General features: G+C 41.0%; 1 protein-coding gene across 1 annotated transcript; it reads right to left on the reverse strand.

The window, feature by feature from the left end:
- Positions 1-19882: 19882 nt before the first annotated feature.
- Positions 19883-20847, reverse strand: ptf1a (pancreas associated transcription factor 1a). The gene is made up of 2 exons (XM_040144516.1): positions 20229-20847; positions 19883-20085 (listed from the first exon to the last, which is right to left on the reverse strand). Exons 1-2 carry the CDS (start codon positions 20845-20847, stop codon positions 19883-19885), a joined length of 822 nt encoding a protein of 273 aa, XP_040000450.1.
- Between the last annotated feature and the right edge of the window lie 1901 nt (positions 20848-22748).

Below are 22748 nucleotides of genomic sequence, written 5' to 3' on the forward strand. Positions count from 1 at the left end.
GCAGCTATACAAACACTCACATGCACCAAGGTCTCTTCTTCTACCCTTAGAAGGATTTGCTGAACATCATTTAGGGGAAGTTAAAGCAGAGAAACACAGAAACTCTGTTGTGTTTTTATTTTGATTAAACAATGGACCAGAGTTTAATTAAACATGGAAAATGCACCCAAATCACAAACAAACCCAGATTCTCATTTATTCCTAGGGACTTCCTGTGAGGCAGATGGTTTTAGCTTTTTTATGCTGAACCTTTAATGTATCTACAACAATGTAGGTAGTAAAACCTGTACTCCATTAATAGAGAGAAATGGAATTTCACTTGGGATGCTCACAGCACTGACTAATGGCAAGTTTATACTTTTCTTTGGGACTATTTGTTTGGTACAAAACAATCATTTTCACAGCCAACATGCACCTCGTTACATTATGTGCTCCATTATCGTTACACATGTGCTGTTCATTAGACATGTGTGTCTCATGTCTGACTATGCTCTTCATGGGTGACAATATGAACATCCAATATGTAAAAGGGCATTATATGAAAAAATAGAAATCAAATGAGAGCCCCAACTTGGACTGTAATAAATGGTAAAACTGACCTTTAAAAGGTATTAGTGGATTCCCTGAGGATGAGCATCTCTCAAGCTTACAATGATCATTAATTATGTTTTCAATGGCATAATAGGTTTTAAACTCTAACAGAGATATGTGAAATACTGTTGCCCCACTTCCAAACTCACTGCCATTCTTCAGCGGTGACACCACTTTCTCTCGCACACCAGGTGACAGATATTACGCAAGTGCTGTGGCTATAGCTGCAAAAAGCCTCACATGTCTGAATAAAGTCATAACAGAATCCTTACAGTCTGAAAAGGGCTTTTTTTTAAAACAGGTGCAATAAAATTTTTAATGGCTCTATGATTAGTGTTAGTAACACCTGTGCTTTTTCTACTATGGAAAGTCAAAACATATGCTGTAGGCCTATAGTCCCAGGGAAAACCTTAGCTCAGTGTATGTTTAAACTGGTTCATACTGAGCGTTGTCTAAACACATTCAAAGGCAGAAGAGATTACAGTTTTTCGAACTGCAAACACTAAAAGCAGTACAAAAAGCCTTCCGCCATAAAGAGGGGAAAACGCTTCAAAAGTTGGAATAATGCCACGTCATATTGTTTAAGCCAATATTATGACCAGCCAAGTGGGAAGAATCATTCAGACACTGACTTGTAATTCCCAGTTTTGTACAAATCAAGTATAAAATTCCCTGTTTTTGTTTCTCTGGGCAGTCTGTCTGAGCCAAGCTGCGAGGGGAGGGATAGTAACACAAAAATGGAATTTAGTATTAAACAGACAGTACCTTTGGAGGATACATGTCTAATTTAGACTGCTGAAGTCTAATCTTAACTTCAGACTTTGGACTTTATTTTACACAGAATTAACAAAATTGTCTTCTTAACTATGTTGTTTTGCCTGATGTCTCCTCTTGATTCCAAAGAGGTTTCCAACACTGTTAGATGATCTTACAAGCCACTTAGTCACATTAGTTACATCTGCTTTCCCTGCAATGGCAAGTCAAAAGTCTGTAGTCCAGGTGAAAACTATCATTGGGGATGCTGGTTGATCTAAAGTCATGTAATCTTCTTCAATCCAAACTGTAAGCAGATTTTGTGATTTTCTTTTTGAAAAAGGGAAATTTGAGCTTTAGTAACTTGGGTTTAGTTTGAAGCCATTTATAATCAATACAGACGTCACAAATCCTTTTTCAAAAGCGAGATCATTTGTCAGACTTCGCATGAAATATACCTCAAATTAAATTAGTCTACATTGCTTGTCACCATTGACACCTGGCAAAAAGATCATGGCTGTGTTTCCTCCTGAAGCTCCTGATAGGATGCTAGGACTCACAATGACCTGAACAGCTGAGTTAACTGCAATAATCTGCTGGTCTGATATTGATTTAGTGATAATTGGTCTGTGGGCTTAATGAGTTTATTCTACATGACTTACACAGATAAGTCCCCCAGTATGGAAGCTCAGACCATGGCCTGAGACTGAACTATGATGCACTGAAACCAGCCTATTAATCTGAGCAGATTATACTGCTGTTATACTGTTTATACTGCTACCAGCCCACCTCATGAAAAACAGTATGGATTACATAGTTGATGTGCGAAGTGTAGAACTGCGAACAATATATTTTCTGCATTATCAGAAGTGCATCTCCTAATCACAACATCTTGTTTGAACAATCAAATCTTTTCATTACTAGTGTTTAGATTAAATAATAAACGTACCAGGGCTCTGAACCAGCAGCTGTGTGGCATGTGGCTTTTATCTTAGATTATGTATGACTACTGTACATCCCATGTGAAATCTAGGTCTATCTTAAGGTACCTTCACAGATGGAGGTTTCATATACAAAACATGGATAAAGCATACCATCTTTTAATGTAGCTTTACAGCGTACACAGACATTTTTTGAATTGAAAGCAATTGAAACTATGTCATTAATTGATCTACTGGCAAGTATGATGAAAAATACTTACAAGGCAAGGCCATGTTTGTGAGGTTTGTGTTTATAACACTGAAGACAAAGGAATTACCATGTTGACAGGCAGTGCATGAATATGAAGGTGGGGGTCATCGATACCAACAACAGTACCACCTGTTGCCCAGGTGTGATTTGAACTATCGCTAGCAACTGAAGTTAGCAATGGCCATGCAGAAGTTATTTGTCCATGTTTTAAGAAACCTTGGATTTCTAACAAACTGATCAACTCCTACTTTCAATGAAAACCTTTTTAAGGACTATACCTGAACATAGAGTCCTCTTTAGTAAAAATACTTTGGAGGATTTTATTCTTCTGTTCTAACACTTTACTGCTGAGACACATAGATGCTTAAACTAGATGTTCCTTTTAAGCTAGCTTCATCTGTCATCTTTGTTCTCCAGTTCATTTTTCAGCAATCAGTGTCTTTTCCTTTTTCTCCTTAACTATGAGTCATATGACTTATGATACAATTATTTGGTGTTATATATGTGTATATATATATATATATATATGCACATGGTTTTATATATTTTTATATATTATAACTGACTTTCTTGGTTGTTGTTGCTGTCATGAAAAATTGCGTCTTTTATGTATGACTATGCACTGAGACATTTCCTAGCACTTTGATTGATTTGGCAGTAACCCTTGGGTCCTCTGTTGGTGATCAAAGAGCACCTCCCTCCACATCCACATGCACTGAAACAACTATCAATAGCTCAGCATATGTCTGACCATCTATCACTGCGTCCGTCCTACTTGTGAACAGAGCTCTATGACTCCCTCTGTGTGCTCCGTCCACTCTGCGCTGAGTGCTGCAGTCAAGTAGAAGTCAACGGGGCTGACAGGGAGTGTGCTGGAGGGCAGCCGCCCTTGAACAGGCCTCCAGCCACTTACACTCTGAAAGATACAATGTGATCCAATGAGCTGGCCTTGCTAAACTTTACCTTCCCCCTTCCTCCTATAAGCACCGTCACCACAAGTTTTGGGTAACTTTATATTAGCCCAGTGTATACACACACACACACACACAATCACACTCACCCACCATGACCCAACCATGTGGTCCCAGGCCACCTCCAGCCAGGTCCCAAGCCCCTCACCTCCTGCCCTTCTCAGCTCATTGATCACTGCTGACACATCAGTAATTGAGCTGGGATAGATAAGGGCCAGCAGACAAGGCCCTGGGGTCCTGACACTACTGAAAAGCCCAGAACAAACACTGTGTGTCACTATACAAGACCTGTTGGCTCTGCTGCCACTCGTTTCCCCTGCTACTCTGTCGCTTGGTCCATCTGTTTAAGTCCTGATAGGACTCTGGTCTGAGCTGCAGTCAAGATCAACACATGTCATTTCTTCAGTGGTAGTAATCCAGTGAGACGTCATGTGAAGCAGAGAAGAAAAAACACTTCAGTCCTGATTGTTGTACCCAATAGTGTTGCCCAAAATATTAACAGCTTTCTGTTGTGATGTCATTGTGTTTGTTCATCACTTATTTTTCTTTTCCCATGGTTTAACCCAAAGTGATATTTTTTATGTTTATATGCAACTGAAAATACATTGCTTGTATTTTGTCCTGAAACCACCAGTTAATCAGAACCGATAAATCGATTTCAGTGTTAACTTTGGCACCTGATTTTGATTTAGTAAACAAAAGTTAAGACTTTAGTCTAGTTTTCTTCAGTGATTTTTAAGTCTCAGTTTTATCTTGCATCTTAAATTCTTATGTCCTCTAATCATTCTACAGCTGTCACCATCTTTGATGTGCACGATTAGAATAACAGGTTATGAACAAGTCTGCTCAGCCACTGTTGATTTTGCTCTCCACTGCAGAGCAGCTGATCAGTCAGAAGCTGTTCACTGCCTGGGTTTACCTTGTGATGAATAGCTGAAACCTAAATTGGAAAAAACTGGGACAAACCACAGGCAGGCTAGGATGCTGACATTTACAAGGAGGTAAGCTAGAGTTAACATTTAGGGGAAGACTTAGATGACTGATAGCTTCCATTAACTGGACTCATTCCTACTGGTACTCAATAAACACAAAGGATAGCCAACTTAAACTCACCATAATGATACCATAAATTTGAGAATGTTAGGTTAAGGTTAGTTCACCTTTCTATAAAAGTCGACGTTGGCCTTCCTGTTTATGTGGTTTATCACAGTTTTTTTGTTGCTGCTTTTTGTGTAATATTCAGCAGATTTGTTGAAGCACTTAATCCGTGTATTACTATTTACATTCAAGAACCAGATATATTTGCCAACATTACTGGCAGAAAGATATCATTAGGAGAATGCAATATGCTGCTCATTGCAGCAACAGGTCAAAGAGGTAAATCAGCTTCAATGATTCATGTATAATTGTTCATAAGACATTGTTATTTATTTCATCATAGTTCTCATTTTCAAAGATTACTATTTATTTCATTTTCGTTTGTTAAAAAAATGTTGTCGACATATATTTTTCATCAGGTTTTCAATGGTGAAAATAACAATGATCAAGAGAAAAGAAAATTAACTAATTTTGATGATGTAGTAAAAGCTCATTAATGACCTCAAAACACAGAATACTACAAATGTTTGTATTTGCTTTTTCGCTGTTTCACATAACTGTAAATTGAATATGTTTTGGTTTGCTGATTGTTGGTCTGACAAAATAAACAGTTTGAAGGCTCTTGTAACCTGAGATGAGTGTTGGTCATTACGCTTCACATTTTATAGGCGGACCAATTCATCGAAAAAAGAATCAATAGACTAATAAATTATGAAAATAGTTATGAGTTGCAGCTACACTAAACAAAGCATGCTATTACCACTGTATGCATGTGTTTGTTATCAGTGTTTAAGCTTCAAAAGCCAGAAAGGCTAAAAAAGAATCAGGGTTTAAATAAAAAGAGAGAGAACATGTTGTTAGCAGGACATACAAGCGTGATAAATTTCCGTTCTTCTTTTGTCAGTGAATACGTCTGGGCCCATATGCTGGACTACAAAGCTATGTGAAAGCAGCGTTTAAAAAGCCAGGCCTACCACATTAAAGCCTATAACAATCTCTGTTCATGGTAAGTTATCACTCTCAATTAATCACCTCCCACAATGGGATTTCTGATGTGTTCAAGCCCCCTGAAAGCTGCAGGTCAGGCTGAGGGCAGACTGACTCTTGGTTCTCCGTTCTCCATCCCCTCACTCCCCTTTCACATTATCACAGCTCTCAGGCACTGCCAACTGGAGCACCTTTACATTTGTCTTATTCCTTAAGCTTTCTGAAAGAATGAGAGAGTCAAGCATCACACAATCCAAAACAAACACAGAGCGATAGATGTAGGTGTGGAGATGTGGGGCTTTATGTAAAGCAAGGGCCTCTGTAGTCTGACTGACTGATTGACTAGCTGAGAGCCTTTCTGCCCGATTAGAACCCCTCCCTGGTCATTCCACTGTGTTCCACAGGCTGTGTAAGCCTATGAATGGTATTGTATTGTTAGGGCTCTCCCCATTCCTGCACTACTGAATGGGTTTAACCACTGGTTTAGATTCAGTTACACGGTTTTGGTTGAAAGTGTCTCCCTCCCACTGCTTTGGATTCCATGGTTCGCTTGGCTGACCTGTTTAGAAGCTGCCGTGGAAGTGTCATGTTGCCCCTCCTATGGGCTGGACCTGACATCCACTTTGATAGGTAACAAAAAAATGACTTGGGATGGGATTAAATCAATGGCTCTTTTTTAACAAGAAAGAACTGCCAGTTTATTGTGGAACAGTGTGGTGATGGTGGACTTTGAATTGGATGATGTGGTGATTCACATCTTTACCATATCAGGAACGAGCATTGTTGGATTCGTGGAAAGTTAAGTATTACCTGAAACAGACACAGTTTATGCAAAAATTGAAAAGTTTTGTAGCAAAAAAAGAAATTTTTTGAAACCTTTATCAAGAATATACAGATATAAAGCATTAAGTCATTTCTCCATTAACCTTATTTTATTTTTTCAATTGAAAAAGGACATGAGGTTGACATTGCAAACAATGTGTGGGTGCAGAAGTAGTTTTTTAAGTGTAGGTTAAATCTTAATCTATATACAGCATAAGAGATGAAACCAAGAAGAAAGAGGAAGAAGAAATACATGAAAAACAATGTTAATCAACCAGGAAGTCATTGAAAACTAAGGGGGTTTTCATAAACATCAAAGTGCAAAAAGCACTTGTGAAACTAGCTGACAGTGAACTATAATTATACATGAACTATATGGAGTCTGGTCTAGACCTGCTCTTCACAAAAAGTGCCCGGAGATTACCTTTGTTATCATTTGGCGCTATATAAATAAAATTGAATTGAAAAAAATTAAATTGAATTATTTTTTGCATTATTCTTGTAGTCTCAGAAGTCAGCCTCATAGAAGATGAATTTGATGATGATGAAGATGATGAGCTGCCTTGAGGGCTTCGTCTCCCTCTCCATGTCCCGAAATAAATGCATAGGTTCAATTTATCATGAGAATGTAGGGCTGTAAGAATGGTAATGTCTGTCAATGGGCCAGTCAATCCGTCCAACACTTTGGTCCACAGATGATTGCCATGAAAAATACAGGATACATAGGATGGATCCTAATGTTGTGGTATGTTTTTGAGCTTTTGTCTAATGTAATTATAAGGACATTTTTGTTCCTGACCCTACATTAATTTATCAATAAATTATCCAAATATAATGGGAAGTTAGTCATGAACTGTGCTGAGGCCAGAGGATTAACTCTTTTCTGTTTGAAAACTCCATCAGCTTTCAGTCTCAGGTTTAAAATATCAACTCTGTGCATAAGAAACCTGGTTTCTGTAGGAGTTGTGTTCTGACATACAGTGCCAATGCTCCATGCTAACGCAGTTCATGAAGCAAACCAGAATGTAAAGGTGTGGAGGCTGGGGTGGAGACCCACCTAATTTTCATCAATGAAAGGCGTATGTTTGTTACTACCAGGAATGTTGTATTGGCGACGCTAATAAACATTGCTGCCTATAATGGCCACTAAAAGGGTTTTGGATCAGTCTTGTTTCCATTTTGAGTGTATTTTGTGCATATCCTTCATTCTTAGAGAAATTAAGACAATGGCAGCAAACGGCACATGTTAAGTATTCAATTTTTATCACCCAGTGGTCCTGTATTCTAACTGCTAGCAGGACCCTTTACCAACGCCACTGCTCTGTGCTCAATACTAAACATGTTGAATGTTCAGTCACTATTGTTTCGGACGCTTTTTTCTTGATGCTAATGTTTAGATAATGACCATACTCACACATTTAATTTGGGCCAAAAAAGTTATTGATGCTGCCCCAATTAGTGACTGACAGGATGCTACTCTGTTGAAGCAACACATAGCCTAAAAAGAAATATGCATTATTAAGTCAAAACTTGCCAATACAGTACATTCACTGTAACTAGCCAATTCATTACCCAAAAGCTGTAACACACTATTACTATACTGATGAGTGAACTCTCTACTGTTCTCCTGGCCACTGCTGATTGTGTTTGACTGTTAAACTGAAGAGCAACCTGTAGCTTTCTTGCCTCTGTGTTACACAAAACACAGAGGAATGCCAACAAGGCTCTTTAAAGGAATTTTTTCTTTCAGTAACAGTTAACAGACACACAATGAGGCCCAGGGAGGAGGGCATGATGCAGACCTTTCTTTACATTGAGCCCAGTTTAGGACAGGAGAAGCTAAAACTAAACAATCCCTCACTTCTTTAATGGGATACAGCCTCTGTGGAACTGCATTTGGAAGTCTGAGGGCCCCCTGCTGTGTGGTAGGACGTTTTCAATACAAAATGTCAAGACACACAACTAACAGCTTGGTTTATTTATGGCTCCTTAAAGAACTGGGGACTTGCTAAAAAGAACTAATTTCAAAGAAATATACACAAAAGTGTTTCCTAAAAAAACAAATTCAAGTGTACACACTCTCTCACACACAGTCAGACACAAAATTTACCTCAGTCTATTTCCCATCAGTCCCCTGTTGTGTTGGAATAGGACAAGCCTATAATCAATTAGCTGTTCTCTCTTCATGTGGCTGTCAATTAGCCTTGCCAGTGATTTGGGATATGACTGCTTTATTAGCTGAAACAGCTGCCCTCCTCCTCTGCTTACTACATTACTTACAACTAGTAACCTAATAACAACACTTTTACTTGACATTTATTAGACAGATGCCTCATGCTCCTACTCTAAGGACCACACGATGGAGACACAATAAAAGCAGTACTCATTTGACTTTTGACTGATGGATTCTAAGCTAGAGAAGCAGCCTTCTAATGTTTCTCAATTGGTGTTTTGTCAGCACTCAAATCTGCGTTAACTTTGGCTTCCTTTCATTTTCGCTCAGCTTATTTGAAGTGGTAATGTCATCCTAGCCTGTATCTCATCCAGTCTGGAGGCTCTTGTGGCAGTAAAGGAAAAATGGTAATGTGTATCAAGCAGACTTTTGTGAATTCATTTATTATAATGTTCCCATTTCATGCACACCCAAAATTTGGTTACAGTGATAAAGAATATTGAATTTTAATGAATACCTTATCTCTATCCAAGATGTTTATCTGGCCTAGTTGTTTTTGTACAAGAGCCAAGTCTAAGAGAACATCCATAGCCCCTTTTACAAAGCCTGTTCAACAAAGAAACGAGTATTGAGTTGCATCAGAGGAAATGCAGGATCAGGAAGTTTTGGAAGCTTGAACCATACACAGGAATAGAAATCAAGACATCTCAGCCTCTGCTGCTTTGCTTATCATCACTTAAAAAAAAAAAAAAATGTCCATTGTTAGTCCCCAAACTTTATGGAAGCACAATGCTAAAGCACTGGAGCACCCCTTTAAAGATTCATTACGTTGATGCACAAGAAATAAATTAAGCAGAATGAAAGTTCTACATGACTGCGTTTGAGAGTACCATGTTTTTTGTTTGTATTTAGGCCATTTGCTACGAGTACTGCTTATCATTTCCCAGAGCATATCTTAGCTTAGTATTGTAAGATGTTGAATGTGTTGTTCAGAGTTGAAACTTGCTGAAGTAACAGTAGTAATCATTTAACATCCGGCCCAGTTTGCTAAAAATTACATCCATACGGGATCAGATCACAATTTAAGTTCAATGCCACAGTTCACTGCTAATGCAGCAAGCAGTGCCCCCTTTATGTATCAAGGGCAGAAATGAAGGGTGTGCAGGTCAAGTTGGTGTATGAACATGTGGTGCTTTTATGTGGTAAAGTGTAGTGTGCATTCTGTCATAGACCAAAAGTTAACTGCAGCTGAGTTGCCATGCACAGATATTGTAGAAAAAAAGAATTTTCAAAAGACTGGCATTAGGCACAATCCAGGGTTTTGCAAAATCACCCAATATTAACATTCTTGTAAGATAACATTGGCTGTTAATTGACTCACAGCATCATTACTGTAATGTGATAACACATTGAAGATTTCAAATAAATCTGCTCTACAAGTAATTCTGCATCTTTAGCTGCAAAAGTACTGTCATTTTGACAACAAATATTGCAGTCACATTGTTCACAATTACGGTCTACCTTTCCTCCAAAAATTTGAAAGTTTCTGCATGGTCATAGACACCAATGATGCTAGGAAGGTGGGGAAACACGCTGTGAAAAAGTGTAAATTACAGCGTGCTTCGGAAACTGTTCAGTTACAAATTACGTTTTGCAAACAAACTAAAAATGCATTACAAGTGTGAAAATGCTTGAACTAAATAAAACACTCAAACATCTGGATTCAATAAAGGCTGAGCTGGTTTCAGTGCTCTGTAGTCTTAAAGAAAGTAAGCACAATGTAAAAACAATAAAAACTGTGCAAACTGGGTTTGTGTTTACATTTTGGCTACAACTAGGAAAAGTCAGTGATGGCTTGACAACTCTAAAACTGTTTTGATATCAAGTTAAAAAAATGGCAATAGTAATAATATACTTGAGTTTTATAAAAGGTTTTGTGTGTCCCTCATGCTGCTCTCACACATCAGTGGGTCTCCATGGATACTGACTTTAGGTATATTTTACAGCCTGTTGAAGCAGCTCAGGAGGGTTTCCTACTTTACGTCTGCCTCTCCTTTCACAGCCATACTCTATTGGTCTGCAACAAAAACACATATAGTGTTGGCACCGAGGCTTGCTGTAAAAGTAATTGGTTTCATTGGAAAGTGGATAAATAGCAGTGGCTGGTTGTGGGGGGCTTCCTGCCGAGTTTGACCGATCCTGGGTTAATCACAGTCGCTCTGAGGCTGGAAGCTTTCCCAGTCAGCACTGGCCACCAGCCACTGGAAGCTCTGACTTGCAGCACAGCCAGCTGGGGTTCAGCTGCAGGGAAGAGGAAGAGAGGACTGTTAGATGGGAATTTTTTAGTGCTAATCCTTTTATTATGCCTTCACCAGTGTCATCACTTGTGTGGGAAGAATGTTCCATGTATACTGTATTTAAGAAAATTTTTAATTGTCTATTTCCATGTTGTGAAACTTTTTTGCCTTTTTTTACCTACGTATCAGAAGAGAAGTTTTAAATTGCTGTTCATTGAGTATTCTTGTAGACTGACTGACTACATTGTTGTTTACAATATTCCCAGTGTTTCCACACTTGCATTGCTGTTATGCAGTAACTTATTAACAATGAACACAATAAGTGATGTTGTCTGCAAAACTGGTCAGGAACTCCACAGTGCGAATTCACGGAGTGGTGTGGCTCAGGTGACAGCATGGGTTGTCTGTTACCGTAGGGTTTGAGCTCTCTTCCTCCAGTCCTAGTGTGAAAGTATAGACTGAGACACTGAACCTCAGCGTGATTTCAGTGACCAGACCAATGATTGAGGAATGCAAGATTGAAATATAATTTACAAAAGACCTAAAAAAAAAAAACTCGGCTGAAATTATTTGGCTTAACCAAAAAAGCAGGTTGACTTAATTGAAAGAATTAATAATTCATTCATTCAATTATTCAGTCAGTCACTCAATTACCACATCTTTTGAGTTAAGTCAGTGTTTTATTTATTTATTTATTTTTGTCATCTAAACATGGCAAAATTATAAACATTCTTGCTTATGTGGTAACGCATGAATCATTTAACACTCTTCATTAAGGGTACTTTTCCTTTTAATTCTCAATGTCACCTCTACTGCTCATTTTAGTAAAACATTTCATTGCAGCACTTTTATTTCTGCTCTTAAGAAGGAACCCAGTTTCACCACCACTCTTTTCATTTTTCCATATACCAAAACTACATTTTGACAAATTCTTGTGTAATCCTAAACAAACTGTCCTCTGTGTTTTCTCGTTCCTTAAAAAAAACACACGTAACTTCAAAAGAGCTGTCCTTAGCTTCAGTAGACAAGTGTCACAGAAGAACTGTCACTTGTTTACTAGAAGTTTGCTGCGTGTCTCTTTCACGGTGATGAGGCTGAATCTATGTTTATCCTGAATGAAAAACACCCAGAGTGGAACATCTGCAGGGCCTTCAAGTATCTAGCCATTTTCTTTACCTATGTCGACTACACCAAGCATGTTAGCTTGCTTTGCAGTCTTGCCAGTTTGACAAAAAGTAAGCTGCTATTTCAACACCATAAACTCAGTATTTTTTGCATGCGGCTTTTGTTTTTGATTGATTTGACGTCCGCATAATGCTGACTTTCTCCATCCCATCGGCTGACTGAAACGGCCTTTTTGTGCCACTTGACTCCCTCTCACACACACAGCTGCATTTGTCTTGCAAATCCGTCCCCGCTGCGCCGCGTTGAGACGAGGAAAAGAGAGCAGTCGGACATCAGTGAAGTTCAAGCCAGCGAACAAGCGGAGAGGCTGTTCCATAGCAGCCGCTTTTGTTGATATCAAAACGTAGAGCTGGTGAAAAATGATGCATGCTTTTACACCTCTGAATCCTGGCAACTGACAGAGCGGTGGGGGCAAAAAAAACGAAAAAAAAAAACTCTTCCCTTCCCTGGAGGCTGAAGACAGTGTTGGAGGCGAACAAAGGAGTCCCGGTCTAAACGGGTTGAGTGTCCTCTAGCGCACGACGGGGATCAGCCGCGCAGAATGTAGGAGATGGATGGTGACGCACACGTACAAACGGCCGTGACTGAAATTAGCATATTAGTAATTTATCACTTTGTGGAGTTATTCAAGGATTTTTTTTAAGAGTTAAAAAGAAAATCGATCATTTGTCAACGTGTGCGGTGTGTGCGCTGAGGCTGAGCTTTTCTACAGAACGTTTATGTGTGAATGGGTGAAAACGAATCACTGGTAAAGGCATGAGATCATTTCTGTTCCCCTGAAAAATGCGATAAGTGGTTACCTACTGATTTGTTTATTTATTTTTGGCTTTTTGTCTTCTGCGATGAAATCCGTCCTGACATCAGTCCAGTCTACTTCATTTCCATATCTTTTCAAAGGAGCTTCCTCGTGAATAGACTGTAATATTTCATGATGGGGCACGCAAAAGCTGTGCACAATGCTTCTCATATCCACCCTGCTTTCAATCGCAAAAAAGATCATAGCAAGACGTCTTTGTGGCTAATTCAGTCAAAGGCGCATCTCCCGTCCTCCAGCGCGGAGGTCAGGCCGCCGTGTTCCGTCCACCAGGGGGGTTTTCAGAGGCCAGACGCAGCCAGCTGGCTCCGTCACACCGACACCACACACACTCACGCTCATTTTACCGATATGACTATTCAGTTATTTCCGAGGCCAGAATGCAAATATTACGTGTTTCGGCTCCACCTGTTTTAAGGTGAGGTCGAAGATAACAGAGCTATGAATTTCACTGAAGGAAAGATTTCCAAAACCCGTTAAACTGGCCATTTTTTCTCGTCAGAAGAAAAGACAGCTTCGAGAATACGTGTATTTGCAAAATAATGAAAACAATATTTGCGTAATTTAGGCTTTAGTAGATGGTAGGTAGATGTGAGACAAGTGTTTTTTTTCCCCGGAACCAGATGGCAGTGTCATTATTTACAAACAAGTTTTCTCGTCACGTCCCACTCTTTACCTCCTACGCTGAACTGTTGGTAAAATGATCATGTTGGGTTAACATTATGAATCTGTCAGGCCGCACTAATGGACTCATTGCTGAAATCACACAGAGAGAAATGCCAAACCTTTTGCCCTCCTTCAGGCTGACAACTGTCACCTTATATCTAATGATTCCTCTTAAAGTCATACATTGGACAAAGAACTGGCCCTATATGTTGATAGGGAACATCGCATGTCTCCGTTGCTCTCACGGAGGAGTGAGATGGAGTCAAGTGCATGTGCTTTAGACCAGTGCGCGGCAGACGCACCATTACGCAATAAGGCAAAACTGGAAACACTCCACCAGCTTTTACGCATGAATGCACTGCAGCTGAAATCAGAGTTAATAGGGGGCATGTGGTTTTCATAGGAAGTTCCAAGGTCAGATTTTAATGTAACATATTGTTAGTTATCCTCTTTTACTGAAATTCAAATTACATTTGTACACTACAACTGACACATTACTTTGACAACACATAATTTATCGCGAGGGGGCTGCAAAGGTGACATTTCCGAGTAACTGAGCGTATTTTATTCAAGTATTCTAAGAGAGTTCAAATCAAGTCCGTGCGCACTTCACTACAGCCCCATTTTATCCTGCGTTGTCATGGACATTCGTGCGCCAAAGAAACAGTCGTTTGGAACAAATCACAGTTAACGCATCTCTCACCAAGCTCAAAAGTATAAAGTAACTACCATCAAATGTCGGACAGTGTATGCCATAAAGAAATAAATTTCTCCTCTAATTATTTACCCACTAATTTTTCTGTCTTAGCCACCCTGATTTTTTCAATGGGGGGAAGCTGTTCGTGCGCCCCGGAGCCACTTGCTGCCAGCGCATAAAGTTGGAGCTTTTGAGAAGTTAAATATCCCGGAAAGAACACAAGTTAGTATCTCAAGGGCTTCTAGGGGACAAAAGATGCAGCGCCTTAGCACCATATGCTTAATGGCTACAGCCGTCCAGCTTTTATTAAAGGTAAAAAGTGGTCCTTTAAAAGTTGGAAAGGCTCCTTTATTTGAGTTAGATGGAGCACTTGCGCACAAAACCAGAAGCGCGCATTGCCATTGACTCGCCCCCTTTCTCTTTCTTTCAGGAGTCTGAAGCGGCCACCGTCATCGCCCGTTTCACTCCAACATAAGCTTTTCATCACCCGGCTTTGTTCTCGGTGAAAGTAATGCTGCGAATCAAAGAGATGACAATATTTTCCATCAGCTAGGAGACCCTGGACAAGAGCCCTCGAGCTTTGGCAAAAATCAAGGCCGGTTATTCATCCTGTCACTCCGCACCTGTGGTCCCGCATTCAAAGTATACAAACCTGTCCCTATTAACATTAATTATTCACAAACAACACAAAGGCTGAAATAGAGCAGGTTGAAGTCTGTTTATGGCTCCTAAATGTTTTATTCCTCTGAAGATGTGCCCAAAGCTTTTTTCTCTCCCTTGCTCGCAACCGAGTGCCCGTCTCTCTTTCAGCCTTGAGTAGCCCTACAGTTTGGATTTTACAATCGCAGCATCTGCTTAATCTTGCGGATGAAAATATGACACAAAACATAGCTAACAGAGGATTTGTTAAATCCCAGTAATGAGTGATCAACGCGGGAAACAATGGTGCAGGGTGGTGAGAGCCGTATGGTTCCGGGGGCACCCGGGACAGTTTGCTCTCTTGTGCAGAAAGCGCCAGGTGATGGCTAGAAAATCGCCGTTCCGAGGAGAACACACCAAATCCACCTCCTTTCTCTCCTTGAAAAAAATAGAAGACATAAATTTAATTGGCTTATCAAGGCGCAGCGAAAAGACCTCGCTGTTAATTGGCTGGGGGCGCACAAAACAAACGCAGGGACACGTTTAGCAGGGCTGGCCCGCGATGCTCTTTCAGCCCGGTGTCACATCATTGAAAATGTGTTTTATTATTGCAAAACGTCATGCTTTACAGTTGCCATATTGTGTCCTGGACAAAGGCTGATGGAACATTAAAGACGTGGAAAACGGTGCCAACCCGTCTCGAAGACACTGCAAGGGCCTCTCTCTTTGCTTGCTTTTAGGCAGCTGCTGTCCAGGGACTCCGGCGCAAGGACATGAAAAGAGACAACGTTTGAGCTACCAGGTGCATCCCCGGAGAACACGGCAGAGACCGATCTGTTCCAGAGGAACAAGGAAGCTCTTATAAAGATGTAATTTAGATTGGAAGGTCACATGCGAAAGAAGAGGGCGCACGGGATGAATGAATGATCCCAGCTACGTCCTCCCCCTGCCTCACATCTCCCCTTGCTTCCGAACCAGGCAGAAACCTGTTGGTTACGACCGGCCCACTGGGGCCACAGATCTGCCACCCTACTATGTAAATCTGAGCGTCCTGCCGCCCGCCAGGCGCCAGTAGAGCCGAGGGTCTGGCCAGGGTAGCCTGAGAGCTGACACATCGATGCCATGCTGGACAGGACAAAAGCAGGGAGTCAGAGGTATTAACCTTCCTATAACTCCAGGGGCCGTGTTTCCGCAGAGAAATGATCTGTGGCTCCTGTTAGGCGTCTCTCCCAGCGCGCTAACATGCGAGCTTAAAGCGGATTTGACAGCATTAGAGGAGATGCAAACTCTTACTTTCTTTTCATTAATGTATCAGTCAGAGCTGTTTAACTAAAGCTTCACGCCTTCACTGATGTACTGGACCCGATGGCCTTATCTCTGTATCTCTTACTAATTCCCTTTCAGCCGTGGATACAAACCAATACACATATTCGGGACTACTGGTGCGTAAAAGTGCCAATCGCTGCATCTCCCTCCTATTAAGACATCGCATGACCTTCAGCAGTATGACTGAGTCGCAACAAAGCTCTGCCATGAAAACCAAAAAGCAACAAATGCCTCAGGGTGAAAGAAGGAAATTGACTCACTGATGTACTCCCTGGTATTGTGCCCATTATTAGCACCAGATTTCTTTAGTGGTGAGCTGGGAGGAAATATATGGAATGGGTTTTACTGGTTGAAAAGTGGCCGGTTAGTCATTATGCAATTTATAATTTAAATTACATGTAACTCCTGAAATCCCAGGGAGAATGTTAATCCTGTTTTACTACGATTAATGTGAAATGTATTTTAAGAGTTAAAGTAACCGAGTTGGATCATTTATGAACATATCGAAGAAAGCCTTTATAGCATATTTAAGTGCCCTTTGAGCTCTTAAAGTCGTAAACTTGTAGATGCAGTAAAATCGAATATTTCTATATGAATAGAATGTTATTTATGCTGTCACATTTATGTGTCGGAGCTCTTTTTTTTAAAGGAAACTAGATCAGGTACAAACATCAGACCCTACTCGCTCTAAAGGAAACTGTTGGTGAAAAAGTCCTAAAACGCTTCAAATAAAAGTATGACTAGCACAGTGGCAAAATGCTGCATTAGCCGGCACAAAAGAGTTAAGGTGCGCGTCCTGCCTTCAGTATTTTACTTACAGGTAAATATTATTGCTGTATAATATCAGCAATAAAATGTACCAAAGTAAAGAAACACATTTTAGAGAACGCTCACACTCAGAGCCTTAAATAACTGATGGGTTAGTGTGTCATTGCAACCATAGGCCTAATGCTGTAGCTGTAACTAGTGCTGGATTAACTTTTTATCTCTAATTTTAATATTCTATCTCCAGGTATGCATCATGAGTTCTTAAATGACAGGCTAAAAGCAGCCATCAGATAGGCCAAATGTAGCGGAGATTTCTCTGAAATATGCAATAATGTAGAAGTATAAAGTGGCACAGAATGAAAATAATGGAGTTCTTAAGTAAAGAACCTGAGTAAATCCACTTAGCCACTGCGTAACCGGGTTGCTGTTGAACAAAGCAGTAGTTAGGCACATTTATAGAAGGACAACGTTTGGTTTAATACACTTTGAAACCTTCCTATAAATTCAACCTTTGTGGAAGAGGTTATCGGTGGTTTTTACTCAGAGCTGTGAGTTTGAATATCCGAATTCCAAACATAGACTTTAATTTCTGAATTGTTTTTACCTCTCTGAAAAATGTCTATAATTGGAATTTAATTGTAGATTTTTTTTTTCTCTTGTCAGTTGTCAGACAACTTTCAACAATCCGAATTTATTCTCACAGTTGTTCTATCCTCTGAGAGTTTCTGGGAGGAATCTCAGACGTAGAAGACGCTTTTCAGTCCTCGTACACTTGTACACATCCACTGTCAAAGCGGTGTGTTCCGAGTAAAGCTCTCTGCTGTCCGCCCCGTACGGCATGCTGTAGGTATGAAAGCGCGCCGCCTGTCTATATGGTGAATCAGCGGCCTTTGAGCTCAGCGCCGAGCCTTTCTCAGCCAAATTACCGCTTGGCGTGGCCCAAAGTGTCCAGTCCCGCTGAGAACTAAAGGAAATAAAACCTGTCAGAGAGCAAAATGGTCGTGTCCTTTTAAGCTTTGCCAAGCCCGTAGCCGGAGTGACAAGATAGCCGGGAATATTTCAGCCTGTCCCTTCCGCTTGGCTGCGACTGCACCAAAGGATGTTGAGAGGCGCTCTGCGCTCCACACTCTAACAACCATCAAGGACACAAAGGCGTTAAGGTGCGAGAAACTACAATGCTACCTCTGTTTTAACCCGAAGTGGAACCGGCCCTCCTGCCAAAGAGATGAAGTTGCCCAGTATTGAGTCGCTAACATTTGACTTTCTAATGGCTGTAATAGGATTACATGCTCCTGACGCGCTGGTAATGACAAGCGGACGGACTCTCAGAGGACCTGGGGAGTTTGTTGAGGAGAGAGAGAGAGAGAGAGAGAGAGAGAGAGAGAGAGAGAGAAAACACCCGGGCTGAACCTTCAAATGAGGTTAAAAGCAGTATAATATGGAATCCTCAGATTTTCACATTCCAGGATTTTTGCTGTTAAAAATTTAAAACGTATGAGAATAATCTAAATTTAGTTATGAAATATAGAAATATGAGATAACTCACCTGTTATGCTGGAGGTTTTTAGAATCCAAAACTCTTAGAGTCCTAAGAACAGCCTTGCAGCCGTGCCTTGCACATCGCCCCAGCCTTGTGTTTTGCAGATTTTGGGCCCACTTGGTTGATATATGCGGGTGTGTGTTGGTGGGTTGTGGGCGGCCGCAGACGAACCCGTGCGGACACATGTTGGAGGGATGCCGCTACCACGGGAAAATCTGTCCCAGCAGCACCTGGCAACGCAGAGCAGCATTCAACTGCCTCCCACCATACTGCTGCACGCCCGCCTGTGCTTTAAACACCTTCAGCTGTTGTGGGTATACGGTGTCTTCTCATTAGCATTTCATTTGCATATTTATGTCACAATATTGGGCTTATTAGTTTGGGTCAACTGACAGCTTCCTTTTCTAATTCTCACTCAGTCTGGCTTTTAGTTAAAATGTCGTCTATCCAGTGGCTGACAGGGTTGCACCTTGCAGTAGGTAGGCTACCATGCTGGCACTCACCATAATAACTGTATGTACAAATGATGAATAATAAGATTCTCAATTCATTTATGTGTGCATTTTATATAATTTATTATTTGAAGGTCCAACATTTACACTGATGTAAAACAAAATAAGGTTTTGATCTGATCTTTCCATGATAAGAATAAAGAGCTGGCGATAAAACCAGCCAACGATAAACTTTAATATGTGCGTTCCGTCAAAAAAAACAAGCAATAGAAATGCCAAAGTTAATATTATGTTTCATTGCAGCGAAAACTTTGCTCTCAGATGTGTTTTTCCAGTCAATCTCCATGAAAAACATGTGACAAAAAGGACCAGGAGCTTTCAGTCACGTCTCTTGGACGTCGTTAGCAGTTTACTACTAACATCTCCCACTTACTTAGAAAATCCCCGTGAGTGAACCTTGATCGAGGAGTTTCTGTCAGACAACGATTTTCAAGCTCAATATTTAACCAGATAACCAGATAATAATAATAATCACACACACACACACATTCAGCTTCTATCGGTAGGTGCTTTTATTTGCAGATTGTATATAAATATAAATCAACGATACAACGATATAAAAATATGTTTTCTCTCATCATCTTCATTGCAATTAAATTAAAACATATATTATCACTTGTGAAAAAATAAATACATGATTGCCAGTTGCCTGAATTACAAAAAAAAAAGAAAAAAAAATTATCAACATGATAAAACTATTTACAACACTGTAAACAATATCGGAAACTGTACAGTGAGCTTTACAATGCGCCTTTAAGTGCGCATTAACACACATTAACATAATCCACTTCGTAGCATTCACATTTACAGTGTGCGTTTTACAACACAAGTCAGAAGGACTGGTGTTTGTGTTTAGGCCACAAGGCCGAAAGGAGGCTCGTTTTCAATATCTGTGAGGCCCGGCTTGTTGTGCAGTTTTCGGGGGTCTTCCGGTGTCCAGACCTTGGCGGTGCGGATGATGTTCTGCTCCCGGAGTTGTTTTTCATCCGACCAGGACAGAGAGTGACCGGCCAGTGGAGGCAGGCCGTAGTCCGGGTCGCTGGGGGAGGGAGACCCTGGGGAGGGAAAAGGAGAACAAGACCATTCAGCGAGAGAAACTCATGAGCTGTGCATTTCTCTGCGTCTGTTTCACAAAGCCTCATCATCACGCAACTTCTAAAAAAAAAAAAAAAAAGAAAAGATTTTTAAATGCACCTACTTGTTCCTCTGTGGCAGATAATGACCTTCTTGGGTTGCCCGTGCATCTCGCTGCTGGAGTTTCTAATAGGCAGATCAGACTGCACGAGCTCAGCGAGGAAGTTAATGTAGCCGATGGCGAGCCGTAGAGTGTCCACCTTGGAGAGTCTTTTTTCATAGGGCAGAGTCGGGATGTGGGAGCGGAGCCCCTCGAAGGCGTCATTGATGGACTGCATCCTCCGCCGTTCCCTGACGTTGGCCGCCTGCCTCAGCTGCTGCATCTCCATCTCAGACCTCATCCGCCTCCTCCGCTTCAGTAACGGCACGCCGTGATGTCCCGTCTGGGGGGAGAGGTCCGGGGTGCTGTCGGCGCAGCCGTAGGAGAAGGTGGAGGATGAGGAGGAGAAAGACAAGTTGCCGATGTCGTAGTCTCCATCGTGAGGCGCTGCTCTGCTGCCGCCGTCTTTGCTGTAATAGTCTTGGAAATGACTGGTGAGGAAGTCGACGTCGTCATCCAAAAAGTCATCAGTGTCCAAGTGTCCGTCTCTCGAGGACTGGTCAGTGAAAAACTCTTCATCGTCGAAATAAGTAGGGGAGGAGAAAGACTCGAATCCGGAGAAAGGGTCCAGCACACTGTCCATCTTTGTCTGCGCTGCTTCTTTCTCCTGTTGTTGCGATAACAATGACAAGTTCTTTCTCCTTTTATGAGCTCCTTGCTCTGTGCTCACGGTCAACACTTACTTTAAATTGAGAAACGGCACGCGAGGGTTCTTTATAACTACATCCATAGTCGCGTGCCGTTTGCTAGGAGGGCCAACCAATCACAGCTCGGTCCGCGAGGCGCACCTCGAGATAATCCCCCAGACTGCCACGCCCCTTGTCCTCCACTGTCCGTGTACAACTAACATCTCAACTCAGCGCTGACACCGGCTGTTCTCCTGCACCGGACTCCGTTCACACATCAGCCCATTTACACTCCCTAGTTTGACACAGTCTAAGTGTTTTCTCTGACAGGTGTTAATGGATCATTCGCCTGAGGTGAGATTATATTCCTTACACCTTTGTGGCACTGCCCTTTTTTTTGACTGAGTAGTGATACAATGTATAGCCTACTCCCATAGGTCTATTTACAGAAAACATATTTTTCCCAGAAATTGCTAATGTCCTGTCTTAGACTAAAACGAGTCAACGTGTCAAGTGCCCGAATTAAGGCATGTTCACAGTGTTTTACTTAAAACAAACTGGTAGCCCGGTAAAACCCGAAAACTACATGTTGTTCAAGCTTACGACAGCACAGTTTCTCTTTCCACGTGACTTGCAGGATAAGATACTGAAGGACATGTTTAGTGAAATGTTCAGGCCGCAGCGACAGGTTTGGTGAATCCGTTCAGTTTTTCACTGATAATTCGAACACAGAATACCACTAAAATAGCCATAAGAGGCCAATGCTGTTTTATTCCTATATCTTAATTAGTAATATTTTTATAGCCTGTGCTAGTTTGATATTACACATATTACACATTTGATATTAAACTTAGAATAAAGCTGCTATTTTCTGATTAAAGCAACAGGTTTCACTAACAAAACAATGTTACGGTAGCTACATGTTTTCATAGAGGACGAGGTGGTTCAGCACCCCACGTCAGTGGACTCCCTGCGCCTTGTGGTACAGTGCAACAAGTGAATCCGCTCAGCTGTGAAGCTTTTCCTTTCAATTACTCCGAAAACCAGTCACGACACGTGAAAATTGTGCGGCTATTAAAATTGGTTTATAAACGGTAACTACAATTGCACTGCGATGTGGACGTAATGTTATTCACCATCTTCTTCTTCTTCTTCTTCTTATTATTATTATTATTACAAGAAGTAGTAGTAGTATGTTATGCTCTATACTGTATGTGCTACGTGTTTAACACCTGTTTCTATTTATCTCTAAATTCTTGTCTAGTGAAATATAATTGAATACCGTATATATTTAACAGCATCTTGGAGCTTTTCACAGCAGTGACGCAGTAAAACAGAAAGAGGGCAAAGCTAGACATTGTAAAAAATTAGTCTTTCAATTTACAACATTTTAATGACACTTCCTTGATCATCTCTTACTTCGAAATAGCTTTTTTTCCCAGAGGAAAGCAGTGTATTGAGCGAACCAGCGTGCAATAATAATAATAATAATAATAATAATATACAAGATTTCGAAATTAACAACTGATGCTTCTTTTTAGCCTCTACACTGGAGCAGTTTGTTTCAATCGTCAAATGATTTAAAGAGAGAGACAGATTGCATTGTGCCGCCTTTTTTATGAAAGCGATATCAACGAGTCCAGAATGGGGAGAAAAGCTGTCAACATGTTGCTATGAGGGGCTGCTCCTCCTTCATAAAGCCTGTGCTGCAGGTGATGTGTAGGCTAGCAGATCCCTCAGCTCGCTCAGTCATTTATTCAGCAGTAAGTGGGCAGCGCTGCTGCCATAAATACATACACCAGTAGAGTGGTCGATGCGCCACTTGTGCCAGCCAGTGCGGTTTTGACTGGGAGAGCTG

This window comes from Xiphias gladius, chromosome 14 (assembly GCF_016859285.1).
Source record: "Xiphias gladius isolate SHS-SW01 ecotype Sanya breed wild chromosome 14, ASM1685928v1, whole genome shotgun sequence".
Classification (NCBI taxonomy): Eukaryota; Metazoa; Chordata; class Actinopteri; order Istiophoriformes; family Xiphiidae; genus Xiphias; species Xiphias gladius.